This window comes from Zootoca vivipara, chromosome 15 (assembly GCF_965207765.1).
Source record: "Zootoca vivipara chromosome 15, rZooViv2.hap1.1, whole genome shotgun sequence".
Taxonomy (NCBI): Eukaryota; Metazoa; Chordata; class Lepidosauria; order Squamata; family Lacertidae; genus Zootoca; species Zootoca vivipara.
In genome coordinates this window covers 13,425,590-13,450,870 of record NC_142598.1, presented here as the reverse complement: position 1 = coordinate 13,450,870, position 25,281 = coordinate 13,425,590, and the positions used below count along the sequence as shown (strand labels likewise).

General features: G+C 45.4%; 1 protein-coding gene across 1 annotated transcript in view; it reads right to left on the bottom strand.

Moving 5' to 3' along the window:
• The window catches only part of STXBP5L (syntaxin binding protein 5L), a 72,742-nt gene extending 55,222 nt beyond the window's left edge, over positions 1 to 17,520 (bottom strand). The window contains exons 1-3 of the mRNA XM_035141186.3: positions 15,738 to 17,520; positions 4,248 to 4,345; positions 2,186 to 2,267 (exon numbers count right to left, since the gene is read on the bottom strand). Coding sequence (XP_034997077.1) covers positions 2,186 to 2,267; positions 4,248 to 4,345; positions 15,738 to 15,920 — 363 coding nt within the window. The 5' untranslated portion in view covers positions 15,921 to 17,520. The remainder of the gene's footprint in view (positions 1 to 2,185; positions 2,268 to 4,247; positions 4,346 to 15,737) is intronic.
• Between the last annotated feature and the right edge of the window lie 7,761 nt (positions 17,521 to 25,281).

The window sequence follows — 25,281 nt, the reverse complement described above, 5'->3', positions numbered from 1 at the left end:
ATTCACATCCATCAGGGAAATAGATAAATACCTTCTGAAGTTGGGAGATGGGCTGTTTTGGTATTAATTACCACCTGATTTCTGCACCTACCTGCCCTTTAGAACCTATTTTGCACTTTGTGTTTTCAGGGGGGGGGGGCTATGACTTCACCACCAAGAGAGAATGGGAAATAAGAGATACTGGGCAATCTCAAAGTGGCAGGTGGCCATAGCACAGATCTGTATCATGCAGCCCTCTTTGTTCTTCCTAGAGAGCTTGTATCCAGGGACAACAGTAGTCCATTGGTATTCTATCACGTTGCCATCTGGAAAATCTGGAACACTTTCACCTTCATCTTGGATGATCTCCAGGTCCTGTGTGTGCTTTCCTTCAGGGGTTAGTTCAAAAGCTGCTCTGTTGCTTTTTTATATATGTAAGCACCAAGAGTCTGGTTCCATTTCAGTTCAAGTGTCATCTGTTCCTTTTGCACAGATCAGCCTGCCCTGAAATGCTCCAGAGTTTCCAACAAATCCAAACCCCTCCTTCCAACTCCACCATCTCATCTATGCATCCAGATGCCTCAGCTCTACCTGTCTAACTAGCCCTGTATGTGGAAAGGGCAGTGTTGCAGCACATGTTTGAATGTGAAATGTCACAGAATCATAAAATTGTAGAACTGGAAGGGATCCTGAGGGTCATCTAGTCCAACAGGTTCAATCTTCAGATAATAATAATAAAATTCTGTTGGAAGCCACCCAGAGTGGCTGGGGAAACCCAGCCAGATGCACGGGGTACAAATAATAATAATAATATTTGTACCCTGCCTATCTGGCTGCGTTTCCCCAGCCACTCTGGGCGGCTTCCAACAGAAAAATAAAATACAATAATCTATTAAACATTAAAAGCCTCCCTAAGCAGGGCTGCCTTCAGATGTCTTCTAAAAATCTGGTAGCTGTTTTTCTCTTTGACATCTGATGGGAAGGCATTCCACAGAGCAGGTGCCACTACCGAGAAGGTCCTCTGCCTGGTTCCCTGTAACCTCACCTCTCGCAGTGAGGGAACCACAATGAGGCTCTCGGAGCTGGACCTCAGTGTCCTGGCAGGATGATGAGGGTGGAGATGCTCCTTCAGGTATACTGGGCCGAGGGCATTTAGGGCTTTAAAGGTCAGCACCAACACTTTGAATTGTGCTCGGAAACTTACTAGGAACCAATGTAGGTAGGCTGGGAATGTCTTGTGCCTGAAATCCTGGAAAGCTGCCAGTTAGTAGACCAGGCTCTCTCAACCTTGGGTATCCAGATGTTGTTGGACCACAATTCCAACAACCGACTCTGGGGTTGCAACACCTGGGGACCCAAGGTTGAGAAAGGCTGTAGTAGACAATAGTGGCCTAGATGACTCAATGGTCTGACTTGGCAATAAGCAGTTTCTTATGACAACATTTCTGAAAAAGGTGCCATGGAGGTTCTGAATTTCAACTCCATACCTAGTAATGTCAATGTTGCTTACAGAACCTTTGCTAGGGTTGCCAGACTCAATAGAGGACAGGACTTCTGTGCCTTTAATTGCCCTGCTCTCTTTAGAGTCTGGAAACCTTAAAGAGAAACCAGCAGACCCTTTGCTTGGAAATTAAACAAAGGGTCTGCTGGTTTCTCTTTAAGGTTTCCAGACTCTAAAGAGAGCAGGGCAATTAAAGGCACAGAAGTCCTGTCCTCTATTGAGTCTGGCAACCCTAACCTTTGCCTAAAACCCCGAAGATTTACTGCCACTTACCTAGATAGGCAGCTTCTTATGTTCCAACCCTGGCGGCAGCCATTTTCTGACTGGTGCCCTCGACACCTTCTCAAATTTCAAAATGTGGCCCTGGACCCCAAAAGGTAAGCAACCACTGGTCTAAACAATCGGTGTTTCACTCTAACCTTCTCTTGGTCTAATCACATCCTAAATGTGAATCATTTCAATGGCTGCACTCATTGGTCAAAAGCATTGAAAGGTAAGAGTAGGCTGGGACTGGTTTCTCACACACAAAAGAGGTGTGCCTGCATGTATTGCCTTTTATCTCAGATTCGACAAATGCTGGAAACTTGATTTTTCAAACTGGGAATTCCACCCACAGACACCCACAGATCCCCCCTTAAAAAGACATAACACATAACTTTGCTCATGTTTAAATAAACATCTGCATTTTTGTAAATATAGCCTTACCTCATTGATCAAAAACTGAAGCTGCAAAACTGCAGCATCACCTTCGTGTTGGCAATAACAATCAACACCTGGTCTGCCCAATCTTTTTTAGAGTCAAAGTTAAGGATCAGTTAATCCAGTTTTTGATAGCTGAAATTAAAGGAAAATAAAATAAAACACAGTTAACCATTTTTAACTAGCACTGTCTAATACGGATAGGTGTTGGAGGTGTGACTGAAGTATGTAATGTGGGCATGTTTGGTACTATTCTTTTTTTGGTCTGAAGTTGTTGTCAATATCAATGTTGCATTGGCGAAGCCCCTGATATTTTTGGAAGTTAATACACTTTATTTATTTATATTCCTATAGTCCAGGGACACATTGTAGGACAAAAAAGCTGATTTTATGAGCCCTTATGGTTGTCAAGAGACATATTCCTTGAGCCTTGAAAGATAAACCACCATCCCAGTCTGCTATGCAGTGGTCTGAAGACAGACCTGTCCTTGCTATATTAAATTAAAGGTAAAGGGACCCCTGACCATTAGGTCCAGCTGTGACCGACTCTGGGGTTGCGACGCTCATCTCACGTTATTGGCCGAGGGAGCCTGCGTACAGCTTCCAGGTCATGTGGCCAGCATGACAAAGCCTCTTCTGGTGAACCAGAGCAGCGCACAGAAATGCCGTTTACCTTCCCACTGTTGCGGAACCTATTTATCTACTTGCACTTTGACGTGCTTTCAAACTGCTAGGTTGGCAAGAGCTGGGACCAAGCAACGGGAGCTCACCCCGTTACGGGGATTCAAACCGCCAACCTTCTGATCAGCAAGCCCTAGGCTCTGTGGTTTAACCCACAGCACCACCCGCGTCCCATTTACTGAGTTTAATCCACATTTAATAAGTCTTTGGCTAATTAAAAAATATATGGCCTTTTAAACTGGGGAGTATTGTTTTTGTTTGTTACTATGTTATGTATTCTTGTGTTCTTATATTGTAAACCGCCCTTTGATCCTGGGATGAGGGGCAGTGTAGAAATTTAATAAAAAAAGAAAAACAAAATAAACACTTTTCTTATAAATTCCAACTTTCTATGTGGATACCTGTCTGGTGCTCAAGCAAGCTCTGTCCTTTTCCAGGTGTGTTTAATTAGCATTAATTTTACAGTTTTCCTTCCACTGTCTCCCTGGGGCAGATTAAGCCCTGTCTGAGAATTCCCTAACGTACACTCCTATACTTTGAAGTCACAGGCTTTGTTGTACTTAAATGTATTGGTTTCCCAGTACAGCTGCCTCCTCCAAATGTTTCCTTATTGGAGCATAAGGCACACAGAGATTACTTATAAAGACAAATTTTAAACAAGACTAGTGAAAAGTTATTTTCTTAACAAATTTGCTAATCCATTTGACTCCCGAAACTGTTTGAAAACCAAGGCGTGGCTTCCGATTGGCTGCAGGAGCTTCCTGAACTCAAGTGGAAGCCGCGGAAGCTGTGGAAGCCGCATCAGATGTTTGGCTTCCAAAAAACATTCGCAAACCAGAACATTTACTTTTGGGTTTGCGGCGTTCAGGAGCCAATTTGTTCAACAACTAAGCCGTTCGGGAACCAAGGTACCACTGTACTTTAAATAAAAAAGAATTAAAAAGAGGCCCAGTCTGACCCATGAAATAAAATCTCTCACACCATTCTCATTCCAGTCAAACATTTGGGGTGGAGGAGTTTGCGCCCAAGGACCTTCTCTTCCCTTCTCCATTGACAATAAAAAAGGGCTCAGTCAAGCTCATGAATACTGTAATCCAAATTCCATCGCCACTCTGCATGCACGCCAAACAAATTTTTGTAGTAGTTTACCATCAATCTTACCTGAAGTGTCACTCTTGAGACTAGTGACACCTCAGGCCTCATTTTATTATTGTTTATTTCAGATTGAAAGGCACGTACAGTATCCAATTGGCTGTGGAGGCTCTTCATAGTATACCTTCCTCAAGCTATTGGAATGTACAAATGCAGGAAAAGAAGCTAAAAGCACAGATTGTAAAATGTACATTATGCTGCAAATCATACTGTTTGGTACACTAGCAAAGGATACATTCGAATAGCACCTGTTCTTGTCCCAATAGCCAGAATCTTCTGAACTGGGTCAAAAGCTAAGGCAGTGGGAAGATAAGGAAACCCATGGCGAACTGTCTGCAAAAGAAGAAAGAAACTCAGTAGATGTAGAGTAGTTGCTTTACAGTATCATTAAGTATTATTTCTGGAGCAAACAAAGCTCTGGATAACCAAACTAATTAATAGGCTGTCAACTGAGTGTAAATCTTTTAACAAATTAATTATATTCTTTAACAGATGAACTAGACAAATTCTAATATTTAATAATAATATACATACACATCTACAAACATATTATCATTCCCTAATATAGATGCTCCTTTAGTATCTCAGTTCAAAAGGAAATACAGATAAATTAAGGTAAAGTACAACCTGTGGCAGCGGAGTCTGAAGAAATTATTGCTATTATCGTTATTTTCAGAAAAGAGACCACAGAGCAACTTACAAGTAACATTTTAAAAGTGGGAAAACAATAATAATACAACCCAGAATACATCAGAAGCATATAGAAAAGAGCAGACTCAACTCAATTCCAGAAGATAAACAAAAAATAAGTTCCAAAAGCCTTGGGGAACAAGAATGCATTTGCCTGGCACCTAACAATACAAAGTAGTTGTGCATCCCTGGGGAGTTTCCATAAATTGGGGGCCACCACCGAGAAGGCCATTCTCATGTTGTGACTCTCTGCATCCCACTCAGAGAGGGAACACAAGGAAGAACCTTAGATGACAAATGCAGGGTCCAGGTTGATTCATGTGGGGAGATGTGGTCCTTGAGACAGTGGGGTGCTGAGCTGCATAAGGCTTTATAAATAAAAACCACACTTTGATCTGGGCCGGAAAACTATTCAGTAGCTAATGCAGTTGTGCCACAGGTTCAGGAGGAAATTTCAGCCAATTAGAACAGGGCACACTGTAACTAGTACTACTCTGTAAAATGAGAACACTGGAACATAGAGATTCAAAGAAAACTGCTGAATTATTGCAATTTATCAGACTGTTTAGTTTTGTCAACCATGACTTGAGATTGCATTTTGTTGTTGTTGTTCTTATCGCAGTGCATATGTTAAATTGGCTTATCAGCGCCAGGACATGTGTCTTAACATCAAGTAACATTCCATTTTAACTTGGTCACTGTACATCCTTGTTAACTGCTCTCTGTAACTATTTTGCTTTCAGGCAATTGTCACTGCCTGTTCTTTTGAAGTTGCTCTACATCAAGCTTCCCCAAACTCGGTCCATCAGATGTTTTTGGCCTACAACTCCCATGATCCCTAGCTAGCAGGACCAGTGGTCAGGGATGAGTCTCAAAACATATGGCGGGATGAGTTTGAGGAAGCCTGCTCTATATCTCCCACCCCTCAATGGAGATATGTTTGCAAATTCAGGATTACACTTCACACATCCAATGAAGTGGACTAAGGGCGCAAGCCTAACTTCACCTCCATGTCATGTAGGTGGGGTTTTGTGGAGCAGATTGGAGGCACTGCTGCATTTGCAGCCCTATTGCTCATGGCAGCTGCAGCAAAATGTGAGCAGGAGATCGGGATCCAATAGTTCCTGGGCCAGACCAGCCCCTCCTTGTCCTGGCTTCTGCTAAAAAAGCAACAGCAAGTGCACTTACTTATAAGCAAGAAGGTGATACTTTATTAAAGCAGATTAATGGCATGGACTCAGAGGCATGGAAATGCCAAATACATTCCAGCAGCTCTTACAAGGTGTTAGCAGTAATGTGTCCAGTACAGGCACAAGGGTCAGGGTTTACAAGTCCAAGATCAGCAACAAGAATTCCAAGGCTATATGGGAGCTGTAATGTTGTTCCAACAAGTTACCCTGCCTACCCACCAAGCTTTTATGCAGAGGAGGAAAAAGTACACTCACAAGAATCCCTCTCCATGTGAACATTCCTGGCCTAAAGATGGGTGCTCCTCTGGGGGGGAGGGAGGTGAGTCTCCTCCCTTTTCTTGATGCAACACCTCTCCCTGGAAGGCACTCAGGCCCATCTCCTTGTCTAAACTCTCTTGCTCTATAACAACAGACTGTACCCTGAGCCCCCATCATCCTCCACAGCCCCCGAGTCTCCCATCTTGTCAGGTCCAGGCATGTCTGGAAGCAGAGCGGGGGCTTCATCAAGTGGACATAGTCTCATCCTTTCTCCTCCCACTCCTGGTCTGAAGCAGAGAGCTCAGAAGCACCCATGACATTCTCTGCCTTGGTGCCTACCAGAAGCATCATTGCCATGCCCACCCACACTTTTGGCAGGTGAAAGGGGGAGTGCCACAACAACAGAATGATGCTTCTGTCCCTCCATCAGGGGACCAATTTAGCCAGGACAGCTGGGCACCTAATCCAACTTCACCCCTCTGCCCAGGAGGGTTGGATAGCTCTGTCAATCTGTTAGCCTTTAAGGAGTCATAACAGCAGTTGAGTATGTCTGACTCTGTCCCTCCCTCCTGTAAAAGCCTTTCTTCCATTCATTTTCTTAAGGCAGCCTCTTCTGGAGGAGGAAGGACATGTACCGCATGCTCATAATAAAATAACCAGATACCTTTTCTACAACATGAGACTGAAAATGGATTAAAAGAGCATATTAGGTAATGCAAGAAATGCTCATCCAAATGCATGAGCAAGACAGACCTTCATATATGCAGCAACAGCACTGCTTCTCTGCCAGCCTCTCTCTCATGCAGTGAACACAGCTAGAACCTAAATCCCCATTTCCTGGCCTCCCTTTGCCACTCTGTGTGCATTTCCCTCATGGCTGGGTAAACAGGTTTGAAAAGGTACCTCACTTTAGATAAATGGATGCACAGTCTACTTGTCAGTCAAAGACAGAAGACCACATCTCCCACCTTCACACAATTCAGCTGTATTTTTCCTTCCAAATAAGCAATGTTATACGTGAGTGATATGGTATAGTTGTACAATGAAATAATATTTCCCCACCAAAATTAGGGCAAAGAAGGCAGTGCATTTATTCCTGGGCTTGTGCTTCTACATTTGCTGCAGAGTTGTTTACATGATTAAACTCTTAAATTACAGAGAGTTGCAGTCACAAAGGGAGTCCTAATTCAGTAGGGAAAGCTGCAGGCAGGCCAAGTTGAAAGGTAAACAAAGATGAGGGAGAAACACGTTGCAGAAAAGACCTAAAATAGCTGGACAGTAAAGGTATAGGAGGGGCCCAAAGTAAAGCCTAAAACTAATCTACAACATGGGGCAATTTTAGTATCACCCCCAGAGGTGCACTTCATTTTATTGCAAGTCAGACAGGTGTCAACAACAGCAAGTCAGTATATTTTACAGACCATTTATCTTTCAAACACTATTCTTTGACTGAGATAGATTGTCATAGATGGGAAGAAGTTCTGTTGGTGGCTGGGCTGTGAAAAACTTGCCCATCTGCTGCCTCCACCCACAGTATGCAAATACACACAACAAACCTCTACAGAAGAAATTGAATGGCAAAGTATCAAATAATTGCAGGGCAGATTGGTCAGGGGGGACCAGCCCTTCAAGCCAATAGTGTCAGATGGCACAAAGAGAGGGGACATCCCAGTGGAAGTGGAACACTGGAAACTTGCTCAGGAAGCGGCACTGCTGGGGCTAACAGATGGAGCTAATGAGGCACACACACATCCGTCATCACCCACTCATTGAATCAGATATGAGCACTAAAGCTAAGAAACATCATGTCTGAACCCCAAGACTGGCCAAGGTTACCAGGAGGAAGAGCGAGCCACAGAAGATGTATATCCCTCGGCTGAACGAGAAGCTCAGTCTGAAAGAACAGAAGGGCAAAGAGATTGCATCTTTGGACTTGAACAACTAGCCCTGACCAACTTGCCAACAGCAACTCTATGAAGTTCTGTCCCAGTGACCTTGGTCAACAGAGGTGCCAGAGAACTTCCAAGAGGTCTCCAAGCACCTTGCACTTCCAGGTTCTTCAAGTGTGAAGATACTCAACTAGGGATGGCAAAGCCTGATTGGAGCAGCAAGGCCTGGCCCAGTATGTAACAGCTTAGCTGGGCTTTGATTTTTGTGGGAGTAAGTTGCCAGCTTTGGAGCTATCGAAGATCCTGCAATCTTTTCCCAGTTACTTCTGGCATTAATACCTCAAGGATCACCCCTTTCCCATACGAACCAACCCAGATCCAGTTATCATCATCTGAGGCCCTTCTCCCTGTGCCTCCTCCATGAGAGGTCTGGAGGGCAGCAACATGAAAATGGGTCTTTTCTGTGGTGGCTCCCCGTTTGTGGAATGCTCTCCCCAGGGAGACTCACCTGGTGCCTTCATTACCTATCTTTAGGCACAAGGCAAAAATGTTCCCAGAAATATTCAGGAAATAAAACATCCCCCCTCCCCCTTTTCAGTTTTGTCCCCTAGAAAAGAATTGACATTTGGGAGAAGAGATGGCACTGGAAATGAAGTTAGTGCTATGAACTCCATTTAATAATAATAATATTTTATTTATACCCCGCCCATCTGGCTGTGTATCCAGTTGCAAAACTGGCTCAAGTGGTATCATGCTGAAAATCTGATCTTTATGGCAGAGTGCAACCCATCCAGAACTGGTTGAATACTGCCGTTTTATCTAGATTAAACTTTACTTTATCAGCTTCCCTCTATCCCATTACTAACATCCATTGCTCTACTTGGCGTATACAAAAAGGGGAAAGAGAAATGGCCATCACCCATATTTTGGTGGCACCTTGCCCCAAATCTTGAGTTGATTTCTCCCAGTGTTTTCATGTAGATATTAAAGGCATGTGAAACCCCATAGCATATGGCATGATGATGCACAGGAACTGCCTCCCAGCACTGCAGTCCAGAGCCTGAGTTTCCCCAGAATCACCTTCTTAATACTACCTGTAAGATAGGATTGGAACCAACAAAGTGCAGTGCCCCCGACTCCTTTTCAAACAGCTGATACAGAAAGTTACCATGGTTGAAGGTAGTGAAAGCTGTTGAGGGGTCCAGGAGAGCCAACAGGGGTACATTCCTGCTGCATTAGTCCATAAAACCAGGAACAGCATTGGGGCTTCCGGGTTCAGCGCCAGCGCTGATCGGCGGGGTTTCGTCTCGTCTCCGAGACGGCCCGTCCCTGCTAGGAGTGGGGAGGGCAGCGAGAGCGACGCTGCGCCCCTTAGAACCTCGGGAAGGGCGTCCCGGGGGCAAATTTGCTCGGCACAGCCCCAATCCGGACTCCCCAACCCTTCGGCTAGCTCTAATAAGAGCTCCGGAGTGAGGAGGGTAGAAGTCGCGGGGGCCATTTTGAGCGGCAACGTTATTCTAGCAGGGAGAAGCTTCAAGCTGAAGGCGGAGAGCGCTGGATTCTTCCGAAAATAAAACGATTGGAAACAAGATTGTAAGTAACCTCACGATTTGGATTATAAAACAATTTGGATCTGGGAGAGAGGGGAGAAAAGAGGAAGCCACCCCCCCCCCACGGCAACAAAAGAGACAGTAAATAGAAACCCGAAGCCGTAAACAGAAGATTAGCAATTCAAAAGGATCCCTCAAAGGCATCAAAGAGAATCTCCCCACATTGTTAATAAGACTTGAAGAATGCAGCCAGTTTGTTAAAATGGAGTCGAGAAAATAAACTGTGATCATATTCCACCCCACGTGACAAGTTTTGACCTTGGCAGGATTGAACTATGTCAACAAAAAAGTGTTCCCCTGAGTTCCAGCGGTCTGTTTTGACCTTAATGTGGGAAACAAGAATAGAATTATGTCAAGAGGAGACACGACGGCAAGAGTTACAGCAACAATTTCAGATGGTGATGGCAGAATATGATTTTTTAGAAGATGAAGCTTTTGACACTGAAAAAGATGAATGTGAGAATGACAATGATGGTGACTGTGATTTGGAAGGAAAAGATGAAGATGAGGGCTGTGATGATTCAACACAAAATGAAGCACACCACGAAAAAAATGATGACTTTACTCTACAAAAAGTTGGATGGAGTGCCCTGCCTTTGAGGGGGGCACGATTGGTATTACTGGAACTCCAGAACGCCCACAGGGAAGAAGGAAAAAATATGCAGAGAAGAGAAGAAATTCAGGGTCCTGTATGGTGGCCTGGATGGCAAAAGACTGTAAACAGGGGGTGGGGTGAAGGGAAAGTGATGTTGTGATTATAAGGATGGATTAACAGGTTTATAACTGGTCTGCTGATTATGGAATTTGCTGGATTGGGGGGTGGAGCCGGTAATCGGGGATGTAAGGTTAAATTGAGAATAGTTATAGTTTTTAAAGTGAATGGATTTTGGAAAAATGTGAAAATATGGAGGCTTATAGAGGGAGTAAAAATTAGGCACGGGAAGATAAAATGGGAGTTTGATTTTTCAGTGATTTGAATATTAGATGAAAATGTTAACAATTGATTTATAAGTTGTATAAGATACAAAGGTCTATTTTTATAAAGTAAGAAACTGTTGCAGATGATAAAAAAGGGATGAAAACCGGGGAAGGGGGGGAGGGGGAGCCCACAAAATATGGTTTTACAATTATGAATGCAAGAAAATTTTTTCTGTTTTGTATTGTTTTTTTTTTGTTTTTTTGCCCTTTCTTTTTTCTCTTTTTTCCTATTTCTATTTTTTTCTTTTTTTGGTATGACAATAGATGGTTGGATGGATGGCCTCCTGCGTACTGCCCTGGTTTGCTGGAGCTCCCTGGTGGCAGGGGGGGGCTTTGGGGTCAGGGGAGGGGGAGGAGGACAGAAATCCAAGCATAAAATGGACCATCTCTGACTGTTCACATACATGGGATACTTCTGTGGCAGGGGAGGACCCATGTGGGTGGGTAGGAAGGAGGTGGAAAAGGTGTTTATGTATGTACCGTTTTTTTTTTGTATTTTGTAAAATTAATAAAAAGTATGTTTAAAAAACAACAACCAGGAACAGCATTTTCTCCTTCACTGTGCCATACAGAAATCTCACTACCAAGCCTCTTTGTCACTCTCAAAATGATCCACTCATTTTATGCCTAGCTCCAGTCTGGTCTGCATCAGCTGTGTAATAAGCCTTTTGTGACAGAATTTGAGAAAGCGCAGAACTACAAGTTCGGTTTTCTGACCCTGATTCCAGGTCCTCAGTACGATTCTGGTTCAGTCATTTAATTCACTTTTGCAGGCTAATGCTAGTATCATAAGCTCCTTCTGTGTGTCAGAGCTGCTTAATGCAGAATGGGAATCTTCAACTCTGTGATCAGCCCTGACAATTTTCCCAGGACAAACAAATAAATCTTAACTAGGAAAGGATGGCCGTCTCTTCTAGTAACTGCAGCTCCAGGGCTGGTGCAGCTGCTCTGGGTACTACAAGGGGAGGGAGGTGCCCTGAAACATGAACCTTATGGGCCACATCCTCCATGGTGGCTCCAGAGTTTCCTTGTGATGACAAGGACCTTTGGAGCACCATGACCTGTTCCCCTATCAGAATTATTTGATGGTGACTTCACGGACACCTAAACCAGTGTTGGCAGCTCTTCCAGATATGTCCCATCCCTAAAGTCTACCCAGCAAAATTCAGCTGCAGGTGCACTGTGGGCCCCCCATTACCAGAAAGGGACAATAAGTTGTTGGAAGTTGAATGTTTTTAAGGACCCAGAATAACCCAATATGCTAGAGGATGGCCTTGGAATCACTGCAACTCAAAGCAAGCATCCTCACATTTTTAAATTTTTTGTGTGTTTCCTTAGCTTTTTTCTTTGAAATGGATGTGTAGGTGTTCCTGTAAACAATTCACAAATTCCAAAACTTATGGCGTGTAACATGGCTTAATTTCTAAATAAGACGTATGAAGTCAATCTTGCCTGAAAACCATACTTGGACCCTTTTATATGAAAGCTCTTCCCCTGTACATAGGGGCTTGTTTGCTTTTAGTGAGGAGACACATGTAATGTCACACTTTCATAAGTGCTGTACAAGTCCTGTAGTAAAGAAAACTGTGAGGTTTAAAACTGCAATCCTACCAAGAGAGCCATTACTATAACCACCACTTAAGCTTTGCAAAAGCAAATCAGAATGGATGTTCAATAAACAGGTTGTCTGGACGAGTCCAAAAACAACACAATAATAAAGTAAAATACAGTACAACACACAAATTGATTTTCATTTTAAAACTCTACATTCCACCAAGAGCTCGGACCCCTGTGATAACCACAGTCTTGCTGTCATAACCATAGACTCACTTAAGTCTGGAATTCTGGCTTTGAGTTTTCTTTTCTTTTTTTCAAATCTCCCCACCAATGGACTCATAATAGAGGTTCTCTTTTAAGGATTTACCCTGAAGTTAAAGATCCTTAAAGGTAAAGGGGCCCCTGACTCTGGGGTTGCGGCGCTCATCTCGCTCTTTAGGCCAAGGGAGCCAGCGTTTGTCCGCAGACAGCTTCCGGGTCATGTGGCCAGCATGACAAAGCTGCTTCTGGCGAACCAGAGCAGTGCACGGAAACGCCGTTTACCTTCCCGCCGGAGTGGTCCCTATTTATCTACTTGCACTTTGATGTGCTTTCAAACTGCTAGGTGGGCAGGAGCTGGGACCGAGCAACAGGAGCTCACCCCATTGCAGGGATTCGAACCGCCGACCTTCTGATCAGCAAGCCCTAGACTCTGTGGTTTAACCCACAGCACCACCTGGGTCCCTTAAAGATCCTTACACGCCCCCCAAACCCTATATTTTGGATATAGCAAAAGGAAGAAAAGCTCTCTCATCTTTCCATTTCATTCTCCATCAATCATTAGCTTTCCACCTTCCACATGCTCCACCCCTTCCAAAACCATGAAGGGCGGTATACAAATTTAATAAAGAATAACGATAATGATAACAAAAATCACCACACAGCCTCTGTGGCTTGAATCTACTTCACTACTCATCCTTCTCCCTACACCCAGTCTTGCCTCTTGGACATTTATTGACATCATAAAGGGTGTTGATAACTGTGGCAGCTGAAATCAACTCAGGAGTCTGTTCCAACTTCCAATGTTCCAATGTCAAGACAGTTCCTACTCAAAGGGAAGGATGGGGCAGATAGCATATATGATAACACACCATTAAAAGTGGTTTGTTTGTATAGAGCCCTTTGAGATTAAATGTATGTCCTGGCTCTACAAAAGTTGGAGGCCATTGCTCCACTGTATATTAGGGCACAGTAACAAAATGTTGAAAATGCATCCCCAATAACCCAAAACAGGAACAAAATAAGGACAGCGTTTAGCAGGGACAGGTACTAAACTACACATCTTGTGGCAGGGATTGGAAGATATCGTTTTGGACAGCATCTTCTTTAGTATGTACACATGCACTTAAGTCAAAATTATTACCTACCTTTGAACTCAAGCTATCTCTGAAGCCATATCACAATGAATTACAAGGATTGAGTCAGCCCCCCCGCCCCCACCCCACCCCAATAAGTCTTTTAGGGAAAATATATATTGAAAAACAAGAATTTGCAAAGTTAACTTAGCTTATCTGTCTAGCTACTGTCTCACCTATTTGACATAAAAAAAACTTGTCTTGTAGATAAGCAGCAGAATGTCCAGGTTTTCATTGGAAAAATTTTAAGCATAAGAAGTGCTATTTTTCTAGAAAAAGAGGTGCCAGAACTCACCATGAGCTCCTCCCTTGTTCTCTGAAAACGATAATGGTGGTGGCTACCTGAGAGGTGCCAGAACTGAGTTCCAGTAAGTTCCGGCTGAAAAAAAAGCCCTGAGCATAGGGATGACAACATCTGCAAATTTGATAATATGTCACAGATATGCCACAATTCATTTCTTCACTGAACAGTCTTGGATGAGGGTCTTAGGGAGATGGGGCAGGGAAAAGCTCACAAATTTACACCAATATGTTTACCAAAACACACCCATTAGTAAATCCTACCTGCTTTTCCCCATAGGGGTCCTCTCCTGCTCAAAATCAAAATTCACCAATGCAGACTACCTAGCCTCTACTGATTCTGTGGCTCAGCAAGCAATGTGGGACGAAGCACCATTAAAGGGCCTCTGCACTCTTATGTAAGAATCATGTGAATTTGATATTAGGCAGCTGATTAATCTCTAAGACACCTTAAAAAATGTGTGTGTCTTTGTCAGTTAGGAAAGAAGGCCTGTACTGGTAATACAATATAACTGTTGGATGTCTTCAGTTTCTTTTCCACATTAATGTAAAGTCCATGTGGGGAAAAATATTAGTTCTATTGAAGTAGCCAATTAAGCCAGCTTTTACCTTGGTGCAATTGAGGGTAAACACTTAATTCGGCGCAGCTGACAAATCAATTGATCCAAAAGGGCCAAAACACCATTAATCCTTGTTTCTGTAAGACTAATGCAAATATCCTCAAGAACAAATGAAATAAGAGATACTTTTCTCTATGAGACTAATGGCAATTCTAGATACTAAATCTGAAAAAATATGATGAAATAAGTACTTCATCTTTATCCTATTTCAAATGTTCACATTACTGAAACATCTAATGCACAACAAATGTGTTTGCATGGTAACATTTTGTACCCATTTACATGCTTTTGATACTGTGAAGAAAACCTCAAAGAATTCAATTATGTTCACTTAACAGTAACTAAAAATCCTAAATTGAAAAAGACAATATATTCATTTATTCATTGTTCTAAACATGCTCATAAAGGATGTCATTCCATTTTGCTTTCCCCACCTTACTACTAAATTACTACTAAAACTATGATTAACACAGAGCAAAAAATAACTTTTCACCCTGTACCAAAAAAAGTAAAATATCTGAATGCTTGATAACTTAAAAAAAAATCAAATCTGCTTTCCCCTTTCAGATAAAATTCCCACATAATTCAGATTGCATGTTAGCAACTCAAACATGGATCCCAACTATTTTCCATTATTAAAGTTGCCAATTATAGATGCTGGGTTTCTAATATTGATTTCATTATACAAGAAGCAAAACAACTATTATGAAAACATGGACAGAGTACAAAGACAGTCTATAATTAATGTATCAGTAATGCTCCTACGAAATGAAAAGGCCTGTACTCAAGATAATTTAAAAATGAAGCCTTCTAGCTGATCCCAGCTTATAATTAGGCCAAAAGTGAATATATTTCATATAGAATGTTCAGAGAATGCACCGTGTTCACAGAATGTAAAGAATGATAAATATGATAAACTAGTATTTGTGATGAACACTTGTGAACACTTTTAAGTCATAGTTCAATCTGACTACAGCCCAGTCATACAAAAGTATGATCTGCTATATATATCTGAGACCAAGTCCTATAAGGACCTTTAATGATGCTGACATTTTTACTTACTCTGACCAGGAAGAAAAAATAATTGGGATCCAACTTCTAATGTAACAGTAGTTAAAAAGTAGAAGATGTTGTTCCACTTCATCCCTTAGGCATTTTGACTTGGCTTTTAATGTTAATATACTGTAGCACTCCAGATTTTCCCCCTTGTGCTTAAAAAACCCCACACGGTGTTCTTACCTTGCTTAACTGAAAATAGTCTGAAGTGAGAGTCTCCTGGATTTCCTCTCTGGGAGTCCCTGCAGTTCCTCCCGAGTGCACAGAACCACTTCCAGGCCCAGTGCCACTGCCGCCACTGCTGCTGCTTCCACTCGGGGATGAAGTTAAACCATCCAAAACTTTGTGAAAATTAAATTTCTTCATTTTGAAGAAGAAAGTAATCTTAGAAAGGGTTTTTGCAGAGGAGAAAAAACTGCTTGCCTTGGTGAGGTTCACATTTAGCAACCCCAAAGTGGAAAGCAAAATGAAGTGCCTTTCTAATGTTTCAGTGATGCAGCAAAATGGTCTTTTGAATTAACAGGATTATCAGTATGGTGATTTACTGACGGAAGTATATAAAGACTCCATTTTATCAAAACTCTTAAAAAGGGTTGGGAGAGCAGAATCCCACAAATTCAGCAAACCCAACTTGAGGAATTCAGAACGGATGAATTATAGGTACTCACAGGAAGTCGTTTATAAAGAATCCACATTGTGTATATGTGTATATATATTTAAAAAATACTATCCATCAGAATTCAAGCCAGCATTCAAACTGCCCTAATGGCCTATGAACTCACTGACATGTTGACTTTCACCACCTCTTGTGAAAAAATGTATTTCCATATTGAAGTAATTGGTGTTACAAAGCCCCGGCCACCTTCTGTAACAGATGGTTTTATCTGAACCTCGGTGATTCTTTCTCTCCCGTCTGCGTATGTTTTAAATACAAGCTCCAGCGCTGGCTCCTGCAGCTGCTACAGCAGCTTGCCTGCCACCTACAGCAATTGCAGATCCTTCGCGATCTTCCCCGTCAACCTTTGCATTCGGAATCTTTTCGGGTGAGTAATCAACTGCCCCTCAGCAGGCTGCTTCCGGTACATCCAAATAACCCTCGCGGTTATGGCTGGGCGGCATTCTCCCTCCCTGGCAACCTGGATGGGGATCTCTCCGGCTCCAGCAGTCCTGACGGGTCTCGCTCGCCTCCTCAACCCCGAACCGCAACGTTCGCTAAAGCCGCTGCCGGGCTCCGGGAAGCCAAACACGGCGTGTTAATCCCGACGTAGCCTCCCATCGTCTCTCGGGAATTGAGAGGAAAGCAAAAGCGTCCGAATGGGGCCCTCGCAGGAGCGGGTCGCTGAGCGAGGAGAGGCCAAGCGAGAGGCCCGAGCGGGCCAGCAAGTAACTTGTTGGCTGGCTGTCCCTCAGAGCAGGAAGGGCCTGGCTTTAGAAAGCGCGGCTCTCAAGTAGGTCTCTGTGGGCCACGTCTGTGGCGGTGCAGGCAGCACGACGACGACCTGGAACCCAAACCTCCGACAAACAACTGCGCCTCGGAATGAGGGGAAAGCACACCCCACCGGACGGTTCCCAAGTGGGCGAGAGAGGCGCCTGCCACCACCTCACCGAGCTCTCCTGCCAAGACTGCAAGGCTGGCGCCGGGACAGCTGCAATGGCAGGCAGCGCCAAAAGCGCCCGTCCCTCTGGCTGTGAGGGGAGTTGTGAGGCGACGACGCAGTCTTTCGCCTCGCCCTGCGCGCCGGCGCTGCTGCGGTTCCCGCGGCGGCTCTCCCTCCAGCCGCTCTCCGAGGTGCTGAAACTACAGGCGGCGGGGGCGGCTACTGCTGCTGGTGCTCCTCCTCCTCCTCCGGACCCACCCGCTACCAGGGAAGCAGAGGGTGGGCCTCTACCTGGCCGGGAAAGGAGGGCGAAGGAGAGCGCGCGCAGCCAGCCAGCCAACCAGCCAACCAACCAGGCCGGCAATTGCGCCTAGCAAGGCGCGGAGAGGAACCTGGGTTGGGTGGGTGGGGCGGAGGGAGGCAAAAGGCCCAATGAGAGCGACCCTCGAGATGTTCTGATAGGCCAGAGAGCAAGGCCGTAAATTTGAGGGAGCCAATTGCAATGCCCCCCTCGGGAAAAAAAAACAACCCCAAACAAACCAGGAGCTTCGACCAATCAGGGGAGATCTGCGGAGGCGGCAAAGTGCTGCGGCGCGCCAGGAGGCTGCTTTCCCCTCACAGCGCGCTCGGGGGGAAATGGTGGCCGAAGGAGGGGAGCGCCGAGCGGGTTGTGCGCGCTGAACAGGCCCCGGCGCGAGGCGGAACGCGGGGGCGCGCGCACCGCCGGCTGGACCTATAGCGCGCCGCCGCTCTCGGTTAGCAGTTGCTGCCCAGTCATCGCTTTCTGCACCCGGTCGACTTAGGGAGCCGGCCCCTTAGAGGCGCCAGAGAAAAGTAGTCGACTTTTTTAATTATTATTTAATGAATTTATATACCGCCCTATACTCGGAGGTCTCAGGACGGTTCACATAAAAGGATCACAGTATATAAAATTAAAATAAAAGCAATTCTGCATCAGCTTAAGTTTCCGAACCGTCTTCAGAATTGGGAGAGGCTCATTTAGGTAGGGGGGACCCAGGTGGCCCTGTGGGTTAAACCACTGAGCCTAGGGCTTGTGATCAGAAGGTCGGCGGTTCGAATCCCTGTGACGGGGTGAGCTCCTGTTGCTTGGTCCCAGCTCCTGCCAACCTAGCAGTTCGAAAGCACGTCAAAATGCAAGTAGATAAATAGGAACCGCAGGTCAAAATGCAAGTAGATATAGGAACCGCTACAGTGGGAAGGTAAATGGCGTTTCCATGTGCTGCTCTGGTTTGCCAGAAGCGTCTTTGTCATGCTGGCCACATGACCTGGAAGCTATACGCCGTCTCCCTCGGCCAATAATGCGAGATGAGCGCGCAGCCCCAGAGTCGGTCACCTTTTCCTTTACCATTTAGGTAGGAGGCAAAGCAGGCGATGGGGACCAAGCTCGGTCTTCCACATAAAACAGCCTCCTCCTCCTTAGTCCACCAGAGGACTTTTTTGTTTTATTTAATTTTTTATTTTATAAAATTTATCCACCGCTTGATTGTAAAAAGAAAAAGCAACGACCCTCAAAGCGGTTTACAAAAAGACGAAACAAGTGCCTCAAGAAAAAACGGCAATGCTTTAAAATCATACCATAAAATAAAATACTAAAGCAAATTAAAATTGACATCAGTATTTCCAAGCCTCCGAAGGCAGTGGACTGTCCTTCCTTGGAGATGTTTAAGTAGATGGCTGGGGTTGTGGGTTCTCTGCATCTTTAGGGGGCTGGACTAGATTTTCTTTGAGTTTCTTTCCAATTGTAATGATTCCCAGGCGTTGAAGCTGCAATGCTAAACTTATTTATGCAGCCTTGTTTCTGTGTATATTAGTGTTGTGACGTGGGGTTTGTGATTTCAGCTCTCTTGACAAAACATGCTGGAGACAGTTCTCTAGTAACAGCTCTTTATTAAAGTGAACAAGACTGACTCTGAGGGCAGGAAGGCTACATTTATAGGGACAGGGAACTAGCTAGAAAGGGATACATTTTGGAGGGAACAATATCAGGCAATCACAGTGCTGCCTTTTGGAGGGAACCAATAAGACAGAGGATCCAAATACAGCAGCTTAAATGAACCAATAGTAGCTGTACCCTCTGGAACCAAAAGGCAGTTACTTTATCCTAATGCAAATACAGACAATAATAATACAGAGATAAAATCCTTTGACTCAATACACAACACCCCTCCCCCCCTAGTGAGCACAGCAGACGTAATCCCTCAGGTACTGTGGGGTCCTACAACTTCTACTTGATCTCCTGACAACAGGTGTTGCAGGTTCTGGATTGGGTGTTACCTGTGGTGGAGGGGCTGCTATAGGGGTTTCGTCAGGAACAGATGGAGTCCCAGACATCTCAGGGTCCCCTACCTGTACCTCGTCATCCTGAGGACTAGCAGACCCTGGTTCATTTGCTGAAGCCCCTGGTGACTGCACCTCTGGGCCATCTTCACTCTGGTCTCGCAGCTGTGCGTCATTAGCCAGGGATGAATTATCTGACTCCTCCCTGCTGAGCGCCCGGCGCCTCAGCTGATCTATATGTCTCTTCCAAACTTGCCCATTTTCCAAGGTCACATAATAGGACACAGGTCCACTAGCCCGGGTGATCACACCGGCCACCCACCGCGGACCTCGTGAATAGTTCCTCACCCAGACCAGATCTTCAGGGGCGAGATACCTTGTTGTGTCAGTCTCAGCCTGGGGGGTTGCTCTTGAATTACGGTTTGGCATTTTATCTGGGTGGACATAATCCAGCACCGTTACCAGTCTTCTACCTAAGAGCAGCTCAGCTGGCGATTTGCCCGTCGCAGTACACGGCGTCGCATGCTGCAAAAATAACATTCGTGCAATGCGAGCCGACCAGTTACCCTCCATTAAGCGCGCAATGGATTCTTTGGCTGTTCTTACCATGCGCTCAGCCTGCCCATTTGAGGATGGGTGAAAGGGCGCGGATGTGACCCCTCTTATGAAGTTATCAGCCAAGAATGCCCTGAATTCTTGGGATACAAAAGCTGCCCCATTATCTGATACAATGGTCTCAGGTAACCCGTGGGTTGCAAACAGCTGCCTCAACACCTTGATTACGGCAGCTGATGCCATGCTAGGGACCATCGCCACTTCTAACCATTTGGAATATGCATCAACGATAACCAAAAAGACCTTCCCTTGGAATGGCCCAGCAAAATCTATGTGCAGCCGGCTCCAGGGAGTCCTGGACTGCTCCCACCAGTGGACTGGTGCTCTGGCCACTTCTGGCCGCACCTCTTGGCATGCCTTGCATGTTCGTACCCATTGTTCTATGTTCTGGTCCATTCCAGGCCACCACACATAACATCGGGCTAGCGACTTCATCCTGACCATTCCCGGGTGTCCCATGTGAAGCGTCTCAAGAACCCTGTTTCTCAGTGGTGCTGGGATGATCACCCTATCTCCCCATAGGAGACAACCCTTATGCATGGACAATTCGTGCTGCCTTGTCGCATAAGGCCTGAATTTTTCTTCATGCGGACCACCTGGCCACCCCCTCCCCACCCAAGTGAGCACACGGGAGAGAACAGCATCTTTCCTCGTTTTCTCAGCTATATCAGTAGCTGTTACAGGAGCCCCCGGAAGTGTTTCTAGCATCATAATGTGCTCCGCCGGAGCAGGATCCTCATTGCTCCCGCCAGGAAGGGGCAATCGACTCAGCGCATCAGCGTGGCACAACTGTTTCCCCGGCACATGGGTCAAGGTGTACTGGAACCCATTCAGGAATATTGACCAACGCAACATTCTGGGGGAGAGAATTTGTGGCGTTTGTTTGTTTGGGTTGAACAACCCTAACAGTGGTTTGTGGTCCGTTTCAATGGAGAAATGGCGACCGTACAAATAATCATAGAACCTTTTGATTCCTGACACAATTGCTAGTGCCTCTTTATCAATTTGAGCATAGTTGCGCTCCGTGGGTGACAACGTACGGGAATAGAAAGAGATGGGCTTTTCCGACCCATCCGGTTCCCTATGACTCAGCACAGCCCCCAGGCCGTATTGAGAGGCATCACATGCCAGGACCAGCGGCTTCGACTCATCATAATGAGCAAGGACGCTCCTGCTACTCAGCATTTCTCGCAAGGAGTCAAAAGCCTTCTGCTGCTCCCGCCCCCATCGCCACACATTCTTTTTCTGCAAAAGTCTATGTAATGGTTCAGCTACCGAAGCTTTCTGGGGTAAGAATGAATGATAAAAGTTAATAAGTCCCAGGAATGACTGCAACTCCGTCTTGTTCTGTGGTCGTGGTGCCTCGATGATGGCCTTAATCTTAGCATCTGTGGGGTGGATGCCTGATGCATCAATTTTAAACCCCAAGAAATCCACAGTTGGCACCCCAAAACTGCATTTTTCTTTTTTCAGTTGCAACCCCACCTCCTTGAACTTGAGCAACACTGCACGGACACGCGCAACCAGTTCCTGTGGGTCTTTTCCAGCAATCAAAACGTCATCAAAAAATGGCAAGACCCCCGGCAGACCTCTTAACAGGCGTTCCATGAGCCCTTGAAAAATCCCTGGGGCCACACAAACTCCGAACTGTAATCTGTTAACTCTGAACGCCCCTTTATGTGTGACAATAGTCTGTGCTTCCGCTGATTGTGGGGTTACTGGCAGCTGTTGGTAAGCTTGTGCCAGGTCAATTTTGGCGAACACCTTGCCCCCAGCCAGTTTAGCCAACAGATGTGATACGACTGGAATGGGGTATGAGTTCCCCCTGAGTGCCTTATTGATAGTACATTTGTAATCTGCACATATCCTGACTTCCCCATTTGCTTTAAGGGGCGTGACGATTGGAGTCTCCCACTTAGCAGAGTCCACGGGTGAGAGAACTCCCTGCTTGACCAATTTATCCAGCTCTGCCTCGATCTTGGGTTGCAGTGCAAATGGCACTCGCCTTGGTTTGAGTCGGATTGGGGCCACACCGGGGTCCAACTCGAAGTCAACTGGGGGCCCTTTATAACAACCCAGTTTTCCATTAAAGAGACCAGCAAATTCCTTGCATAATGCCTCGCTCATCTCAGGGCAGGTTTGGATTGAATTAAGCCCTGAGATACTCAGTCCCAGGGCGGGGAACCAGTCAGTGCCCAGGAGACTGGGGCGACTGCCCTTCGCAATCACCAGTTTGAGTACAGCCTGTTTGTCCCGGAACTGTACTCTCACGGCACACATTCCCATAACATGGATGCGGCCTGCTGAGTACGACTGCAAGGTTGCCGGGAAGGGCTCCAGAGGGGGCAACTTACCCCTGGGGAAGAATGTCTTCGCGGTCTGGTCCGACACGATGGTGAATGCAGATCCGGAGTCCACCTCCATGTCGCACTGCTGACCCTCAATCTTTACCTTGACGTGTGCCTTGCCTTGCGCTGGAAACTGCACGGCCCTCCCGTTGATCTCCGTTACGTAGTGGCAGTCCTTTAGAAAACGAGTTGCTGTGGGCGGTCTGCGATGCTCCAGTCTAGGTGCTCCTGTTGCTCCCGACGCCGCCGATCTACAGACCCTGGCGATGTGACCCGTCTTTCCGCACGTCCGGCACATAGCATCCCTGAAACGACAACTCTTCCGCTCATGGTTTCCGCCACAACCTGGGCAACTGCCTCGGCGATCTTTGTGCACTGTGCAGGCCTGACGCACCAACTCGACCCCACGGACTGGGCTCTGGCTCGGAGTAGCCTCTAGCTCGTCCATGGCATGCGCAACTTCTATCTGTGGCTTAGTGGCCTTGCGACTGGCATCAAGCTCCTCTCTTTCATAATTCTCCGTGGCGGTGGCCTCCTTCAAGGCTGAAGCAAGGGTAACCTCTTCTTTAGCCACGATGCGTCTTCTGGCTTTCTTGCTGCTCAGACCACCAATAAACCGATCCAGGAGAGTCTCTTCCAGATTTTGGAAGCCGCAGTGCTGAGCGAGCTTCCGGAGTTCAGCCAGAAATGCGGATACAGACTCCCCAGCATGCTGCTGCCTCTTATGGAACTCCATCCGCCGGGCCATCTTGGTCTCAGTAGGCGCCAAGTGGCTTGTTAGGCAGGCAAGAATATCTTGGAGAGATGTCTCACTCAGCTTCGCTGGAGCAAGTAATGCCTTGGCTAGCTTGAAGGTCTCGGGCCCACAGTAGCTCAGGAATGTGGCCCTTCTTTTGCTGGCATCGGTGATCCCTTGAGCCACTGCGAAGAACTCGAAGCGTTCGACGTAGTCTTCCCAGGTGTGGGGCTCTGATGGCTGGAAGGGCTCCAATACCCTTGGACTCTCCATTGTCCTAGCGGGCAGGGTCGTCTTCTCAGCTGGCCAGTGAGTCTTGTTCTCAGCTGCAATCCGGACTCTGAGGCAGGGTTGTGTTTAACCGCTCCTCAGCATTCCGGATCCCACCTTCGTCGCCAGTTGTTGTGACGTGGGGTTTGTGATTTCAGCTCTCTTGACAAAACATGCTGGAGACAGTTCTCTAGTAACAGCTCTTTATTAAAGTGAACAAGACTGACTCTGAGGGCAGGAAGGCTACATTTATAGGGACAGGGAACTAGCTAGAAAGGGATACATTTTGGAGGGAACAATATCAGGCAATCACAGTGCTGCCTTTTGGAGGGAACCAATAAGACAGAGGATCCAAATACAGCAGCTTAAATGAACCAATAGTAGCTGTACCCTCTGGAACCAAAAGGCAGTTACTTTATCCTAATGCAAATACAGACAATAATAATACAGAGATAAAATCCTTTGACTCAATACACAACAATTAGTATGCACAATATTTTTCACATGACAAAAGGCAGGACCCTGCCTTGAGGGTTGTGCAATTGAAAACTCAACCCAGGGGAGAAATAGGAGGAACATTAGAAGCAGGGATGAACAGCAAGAATAAGGAACCTGTTGTCTTCTACAAAACGTATTTAGTCAGAATTAAGTACTGATATTTTTTATCAAAAAAATGTTTAGGATAGCAATCTTAATTAAATGCTATTTCTAAATTTAGCTGTGCTATCTAGCTGCTGCTAAAAATTTAAGATATTTTTTCTAAATATGAAACAAAAATGGGAAGCCATTTAATTCCCTTGAAGAAGGCCTTGTGCTTTACTCCAACAGTGACATGACACAAATTCCAGCTGGATAATTTTTGGTGCAAATAAAGTTATAAGGGAACCTTGGATACAAGCTATCCAAAGATAAAATGAGATATTTTGAGGGTGAAAGAGAAAAGGTAGGGAACGAGAATATGGGGTGAATGTGCGTTGTAAAGGTGAGGAGAAATTTATCTGTACACAAAATCACATCTTTTTACTCTGTACTCAACATAAATTAACCAATACTCTTACAGGAACATTGTCATCTATGTGTGTTACTACAGAGAGTTAAATGAGGGAATCTTGAACTGCCTCTACAATGGAAGAAAGAGCTTTTGAAATCTCGGTTTAGGATGCTGTTGCCTTAGCAGCAACTGAGACTTCACATTCACCTATTTCCTGTTGCCTCACATTCACTGACACTTCCTTTTTTTCACTTCCTCCTTAGAGAAAATGTACCAAGAGGTTCTGAGGTAGTGGTTTGGACCCTTTGTTGAGGCACTCAATACATTCTTAGGGGAAGGAGCATGGCTCAATGTTAGAGCAAGATACCTTGCAGGTACAAAGTCCTAGGTTCAATCCCTAGCATCTCCATGCAGCACTAGGAATTGTTCTAACTGAATGCCTGAAGAGCTGGTGCCAATCAGTGTACACAATACTGAGCCGGATGCACCAGTGGAAATAATAATAATAATAATAATAATAATAATAATAATAATAATAATAATATATTTATACCCTGCCATTCTGGGTGGCTCCCAACAGAATATTAAAAACACAATAAAACCAATCATTAAAAACTTCCCTAAACAGGGTTGCCTAATGTCAGATAGTTGTTTATTTCTTTGAAATCTGGTGGGAGAACATTCCACAGGGCAGGCACCACTACCAAGAAGGCCCTCTGCCTGGTTCCATGTAACCCCACTCCTTGCAGGAAGGAAACCACCAGAAGGCTCTCGGAGCTGGACCTCAGTGTCCAGGCTGAACAATGGGGGTGGAGACACTCCTTCAGGTATACTGGGCCAAGGTTTTTAGGGTTCTAAAGGTCAGCACTAA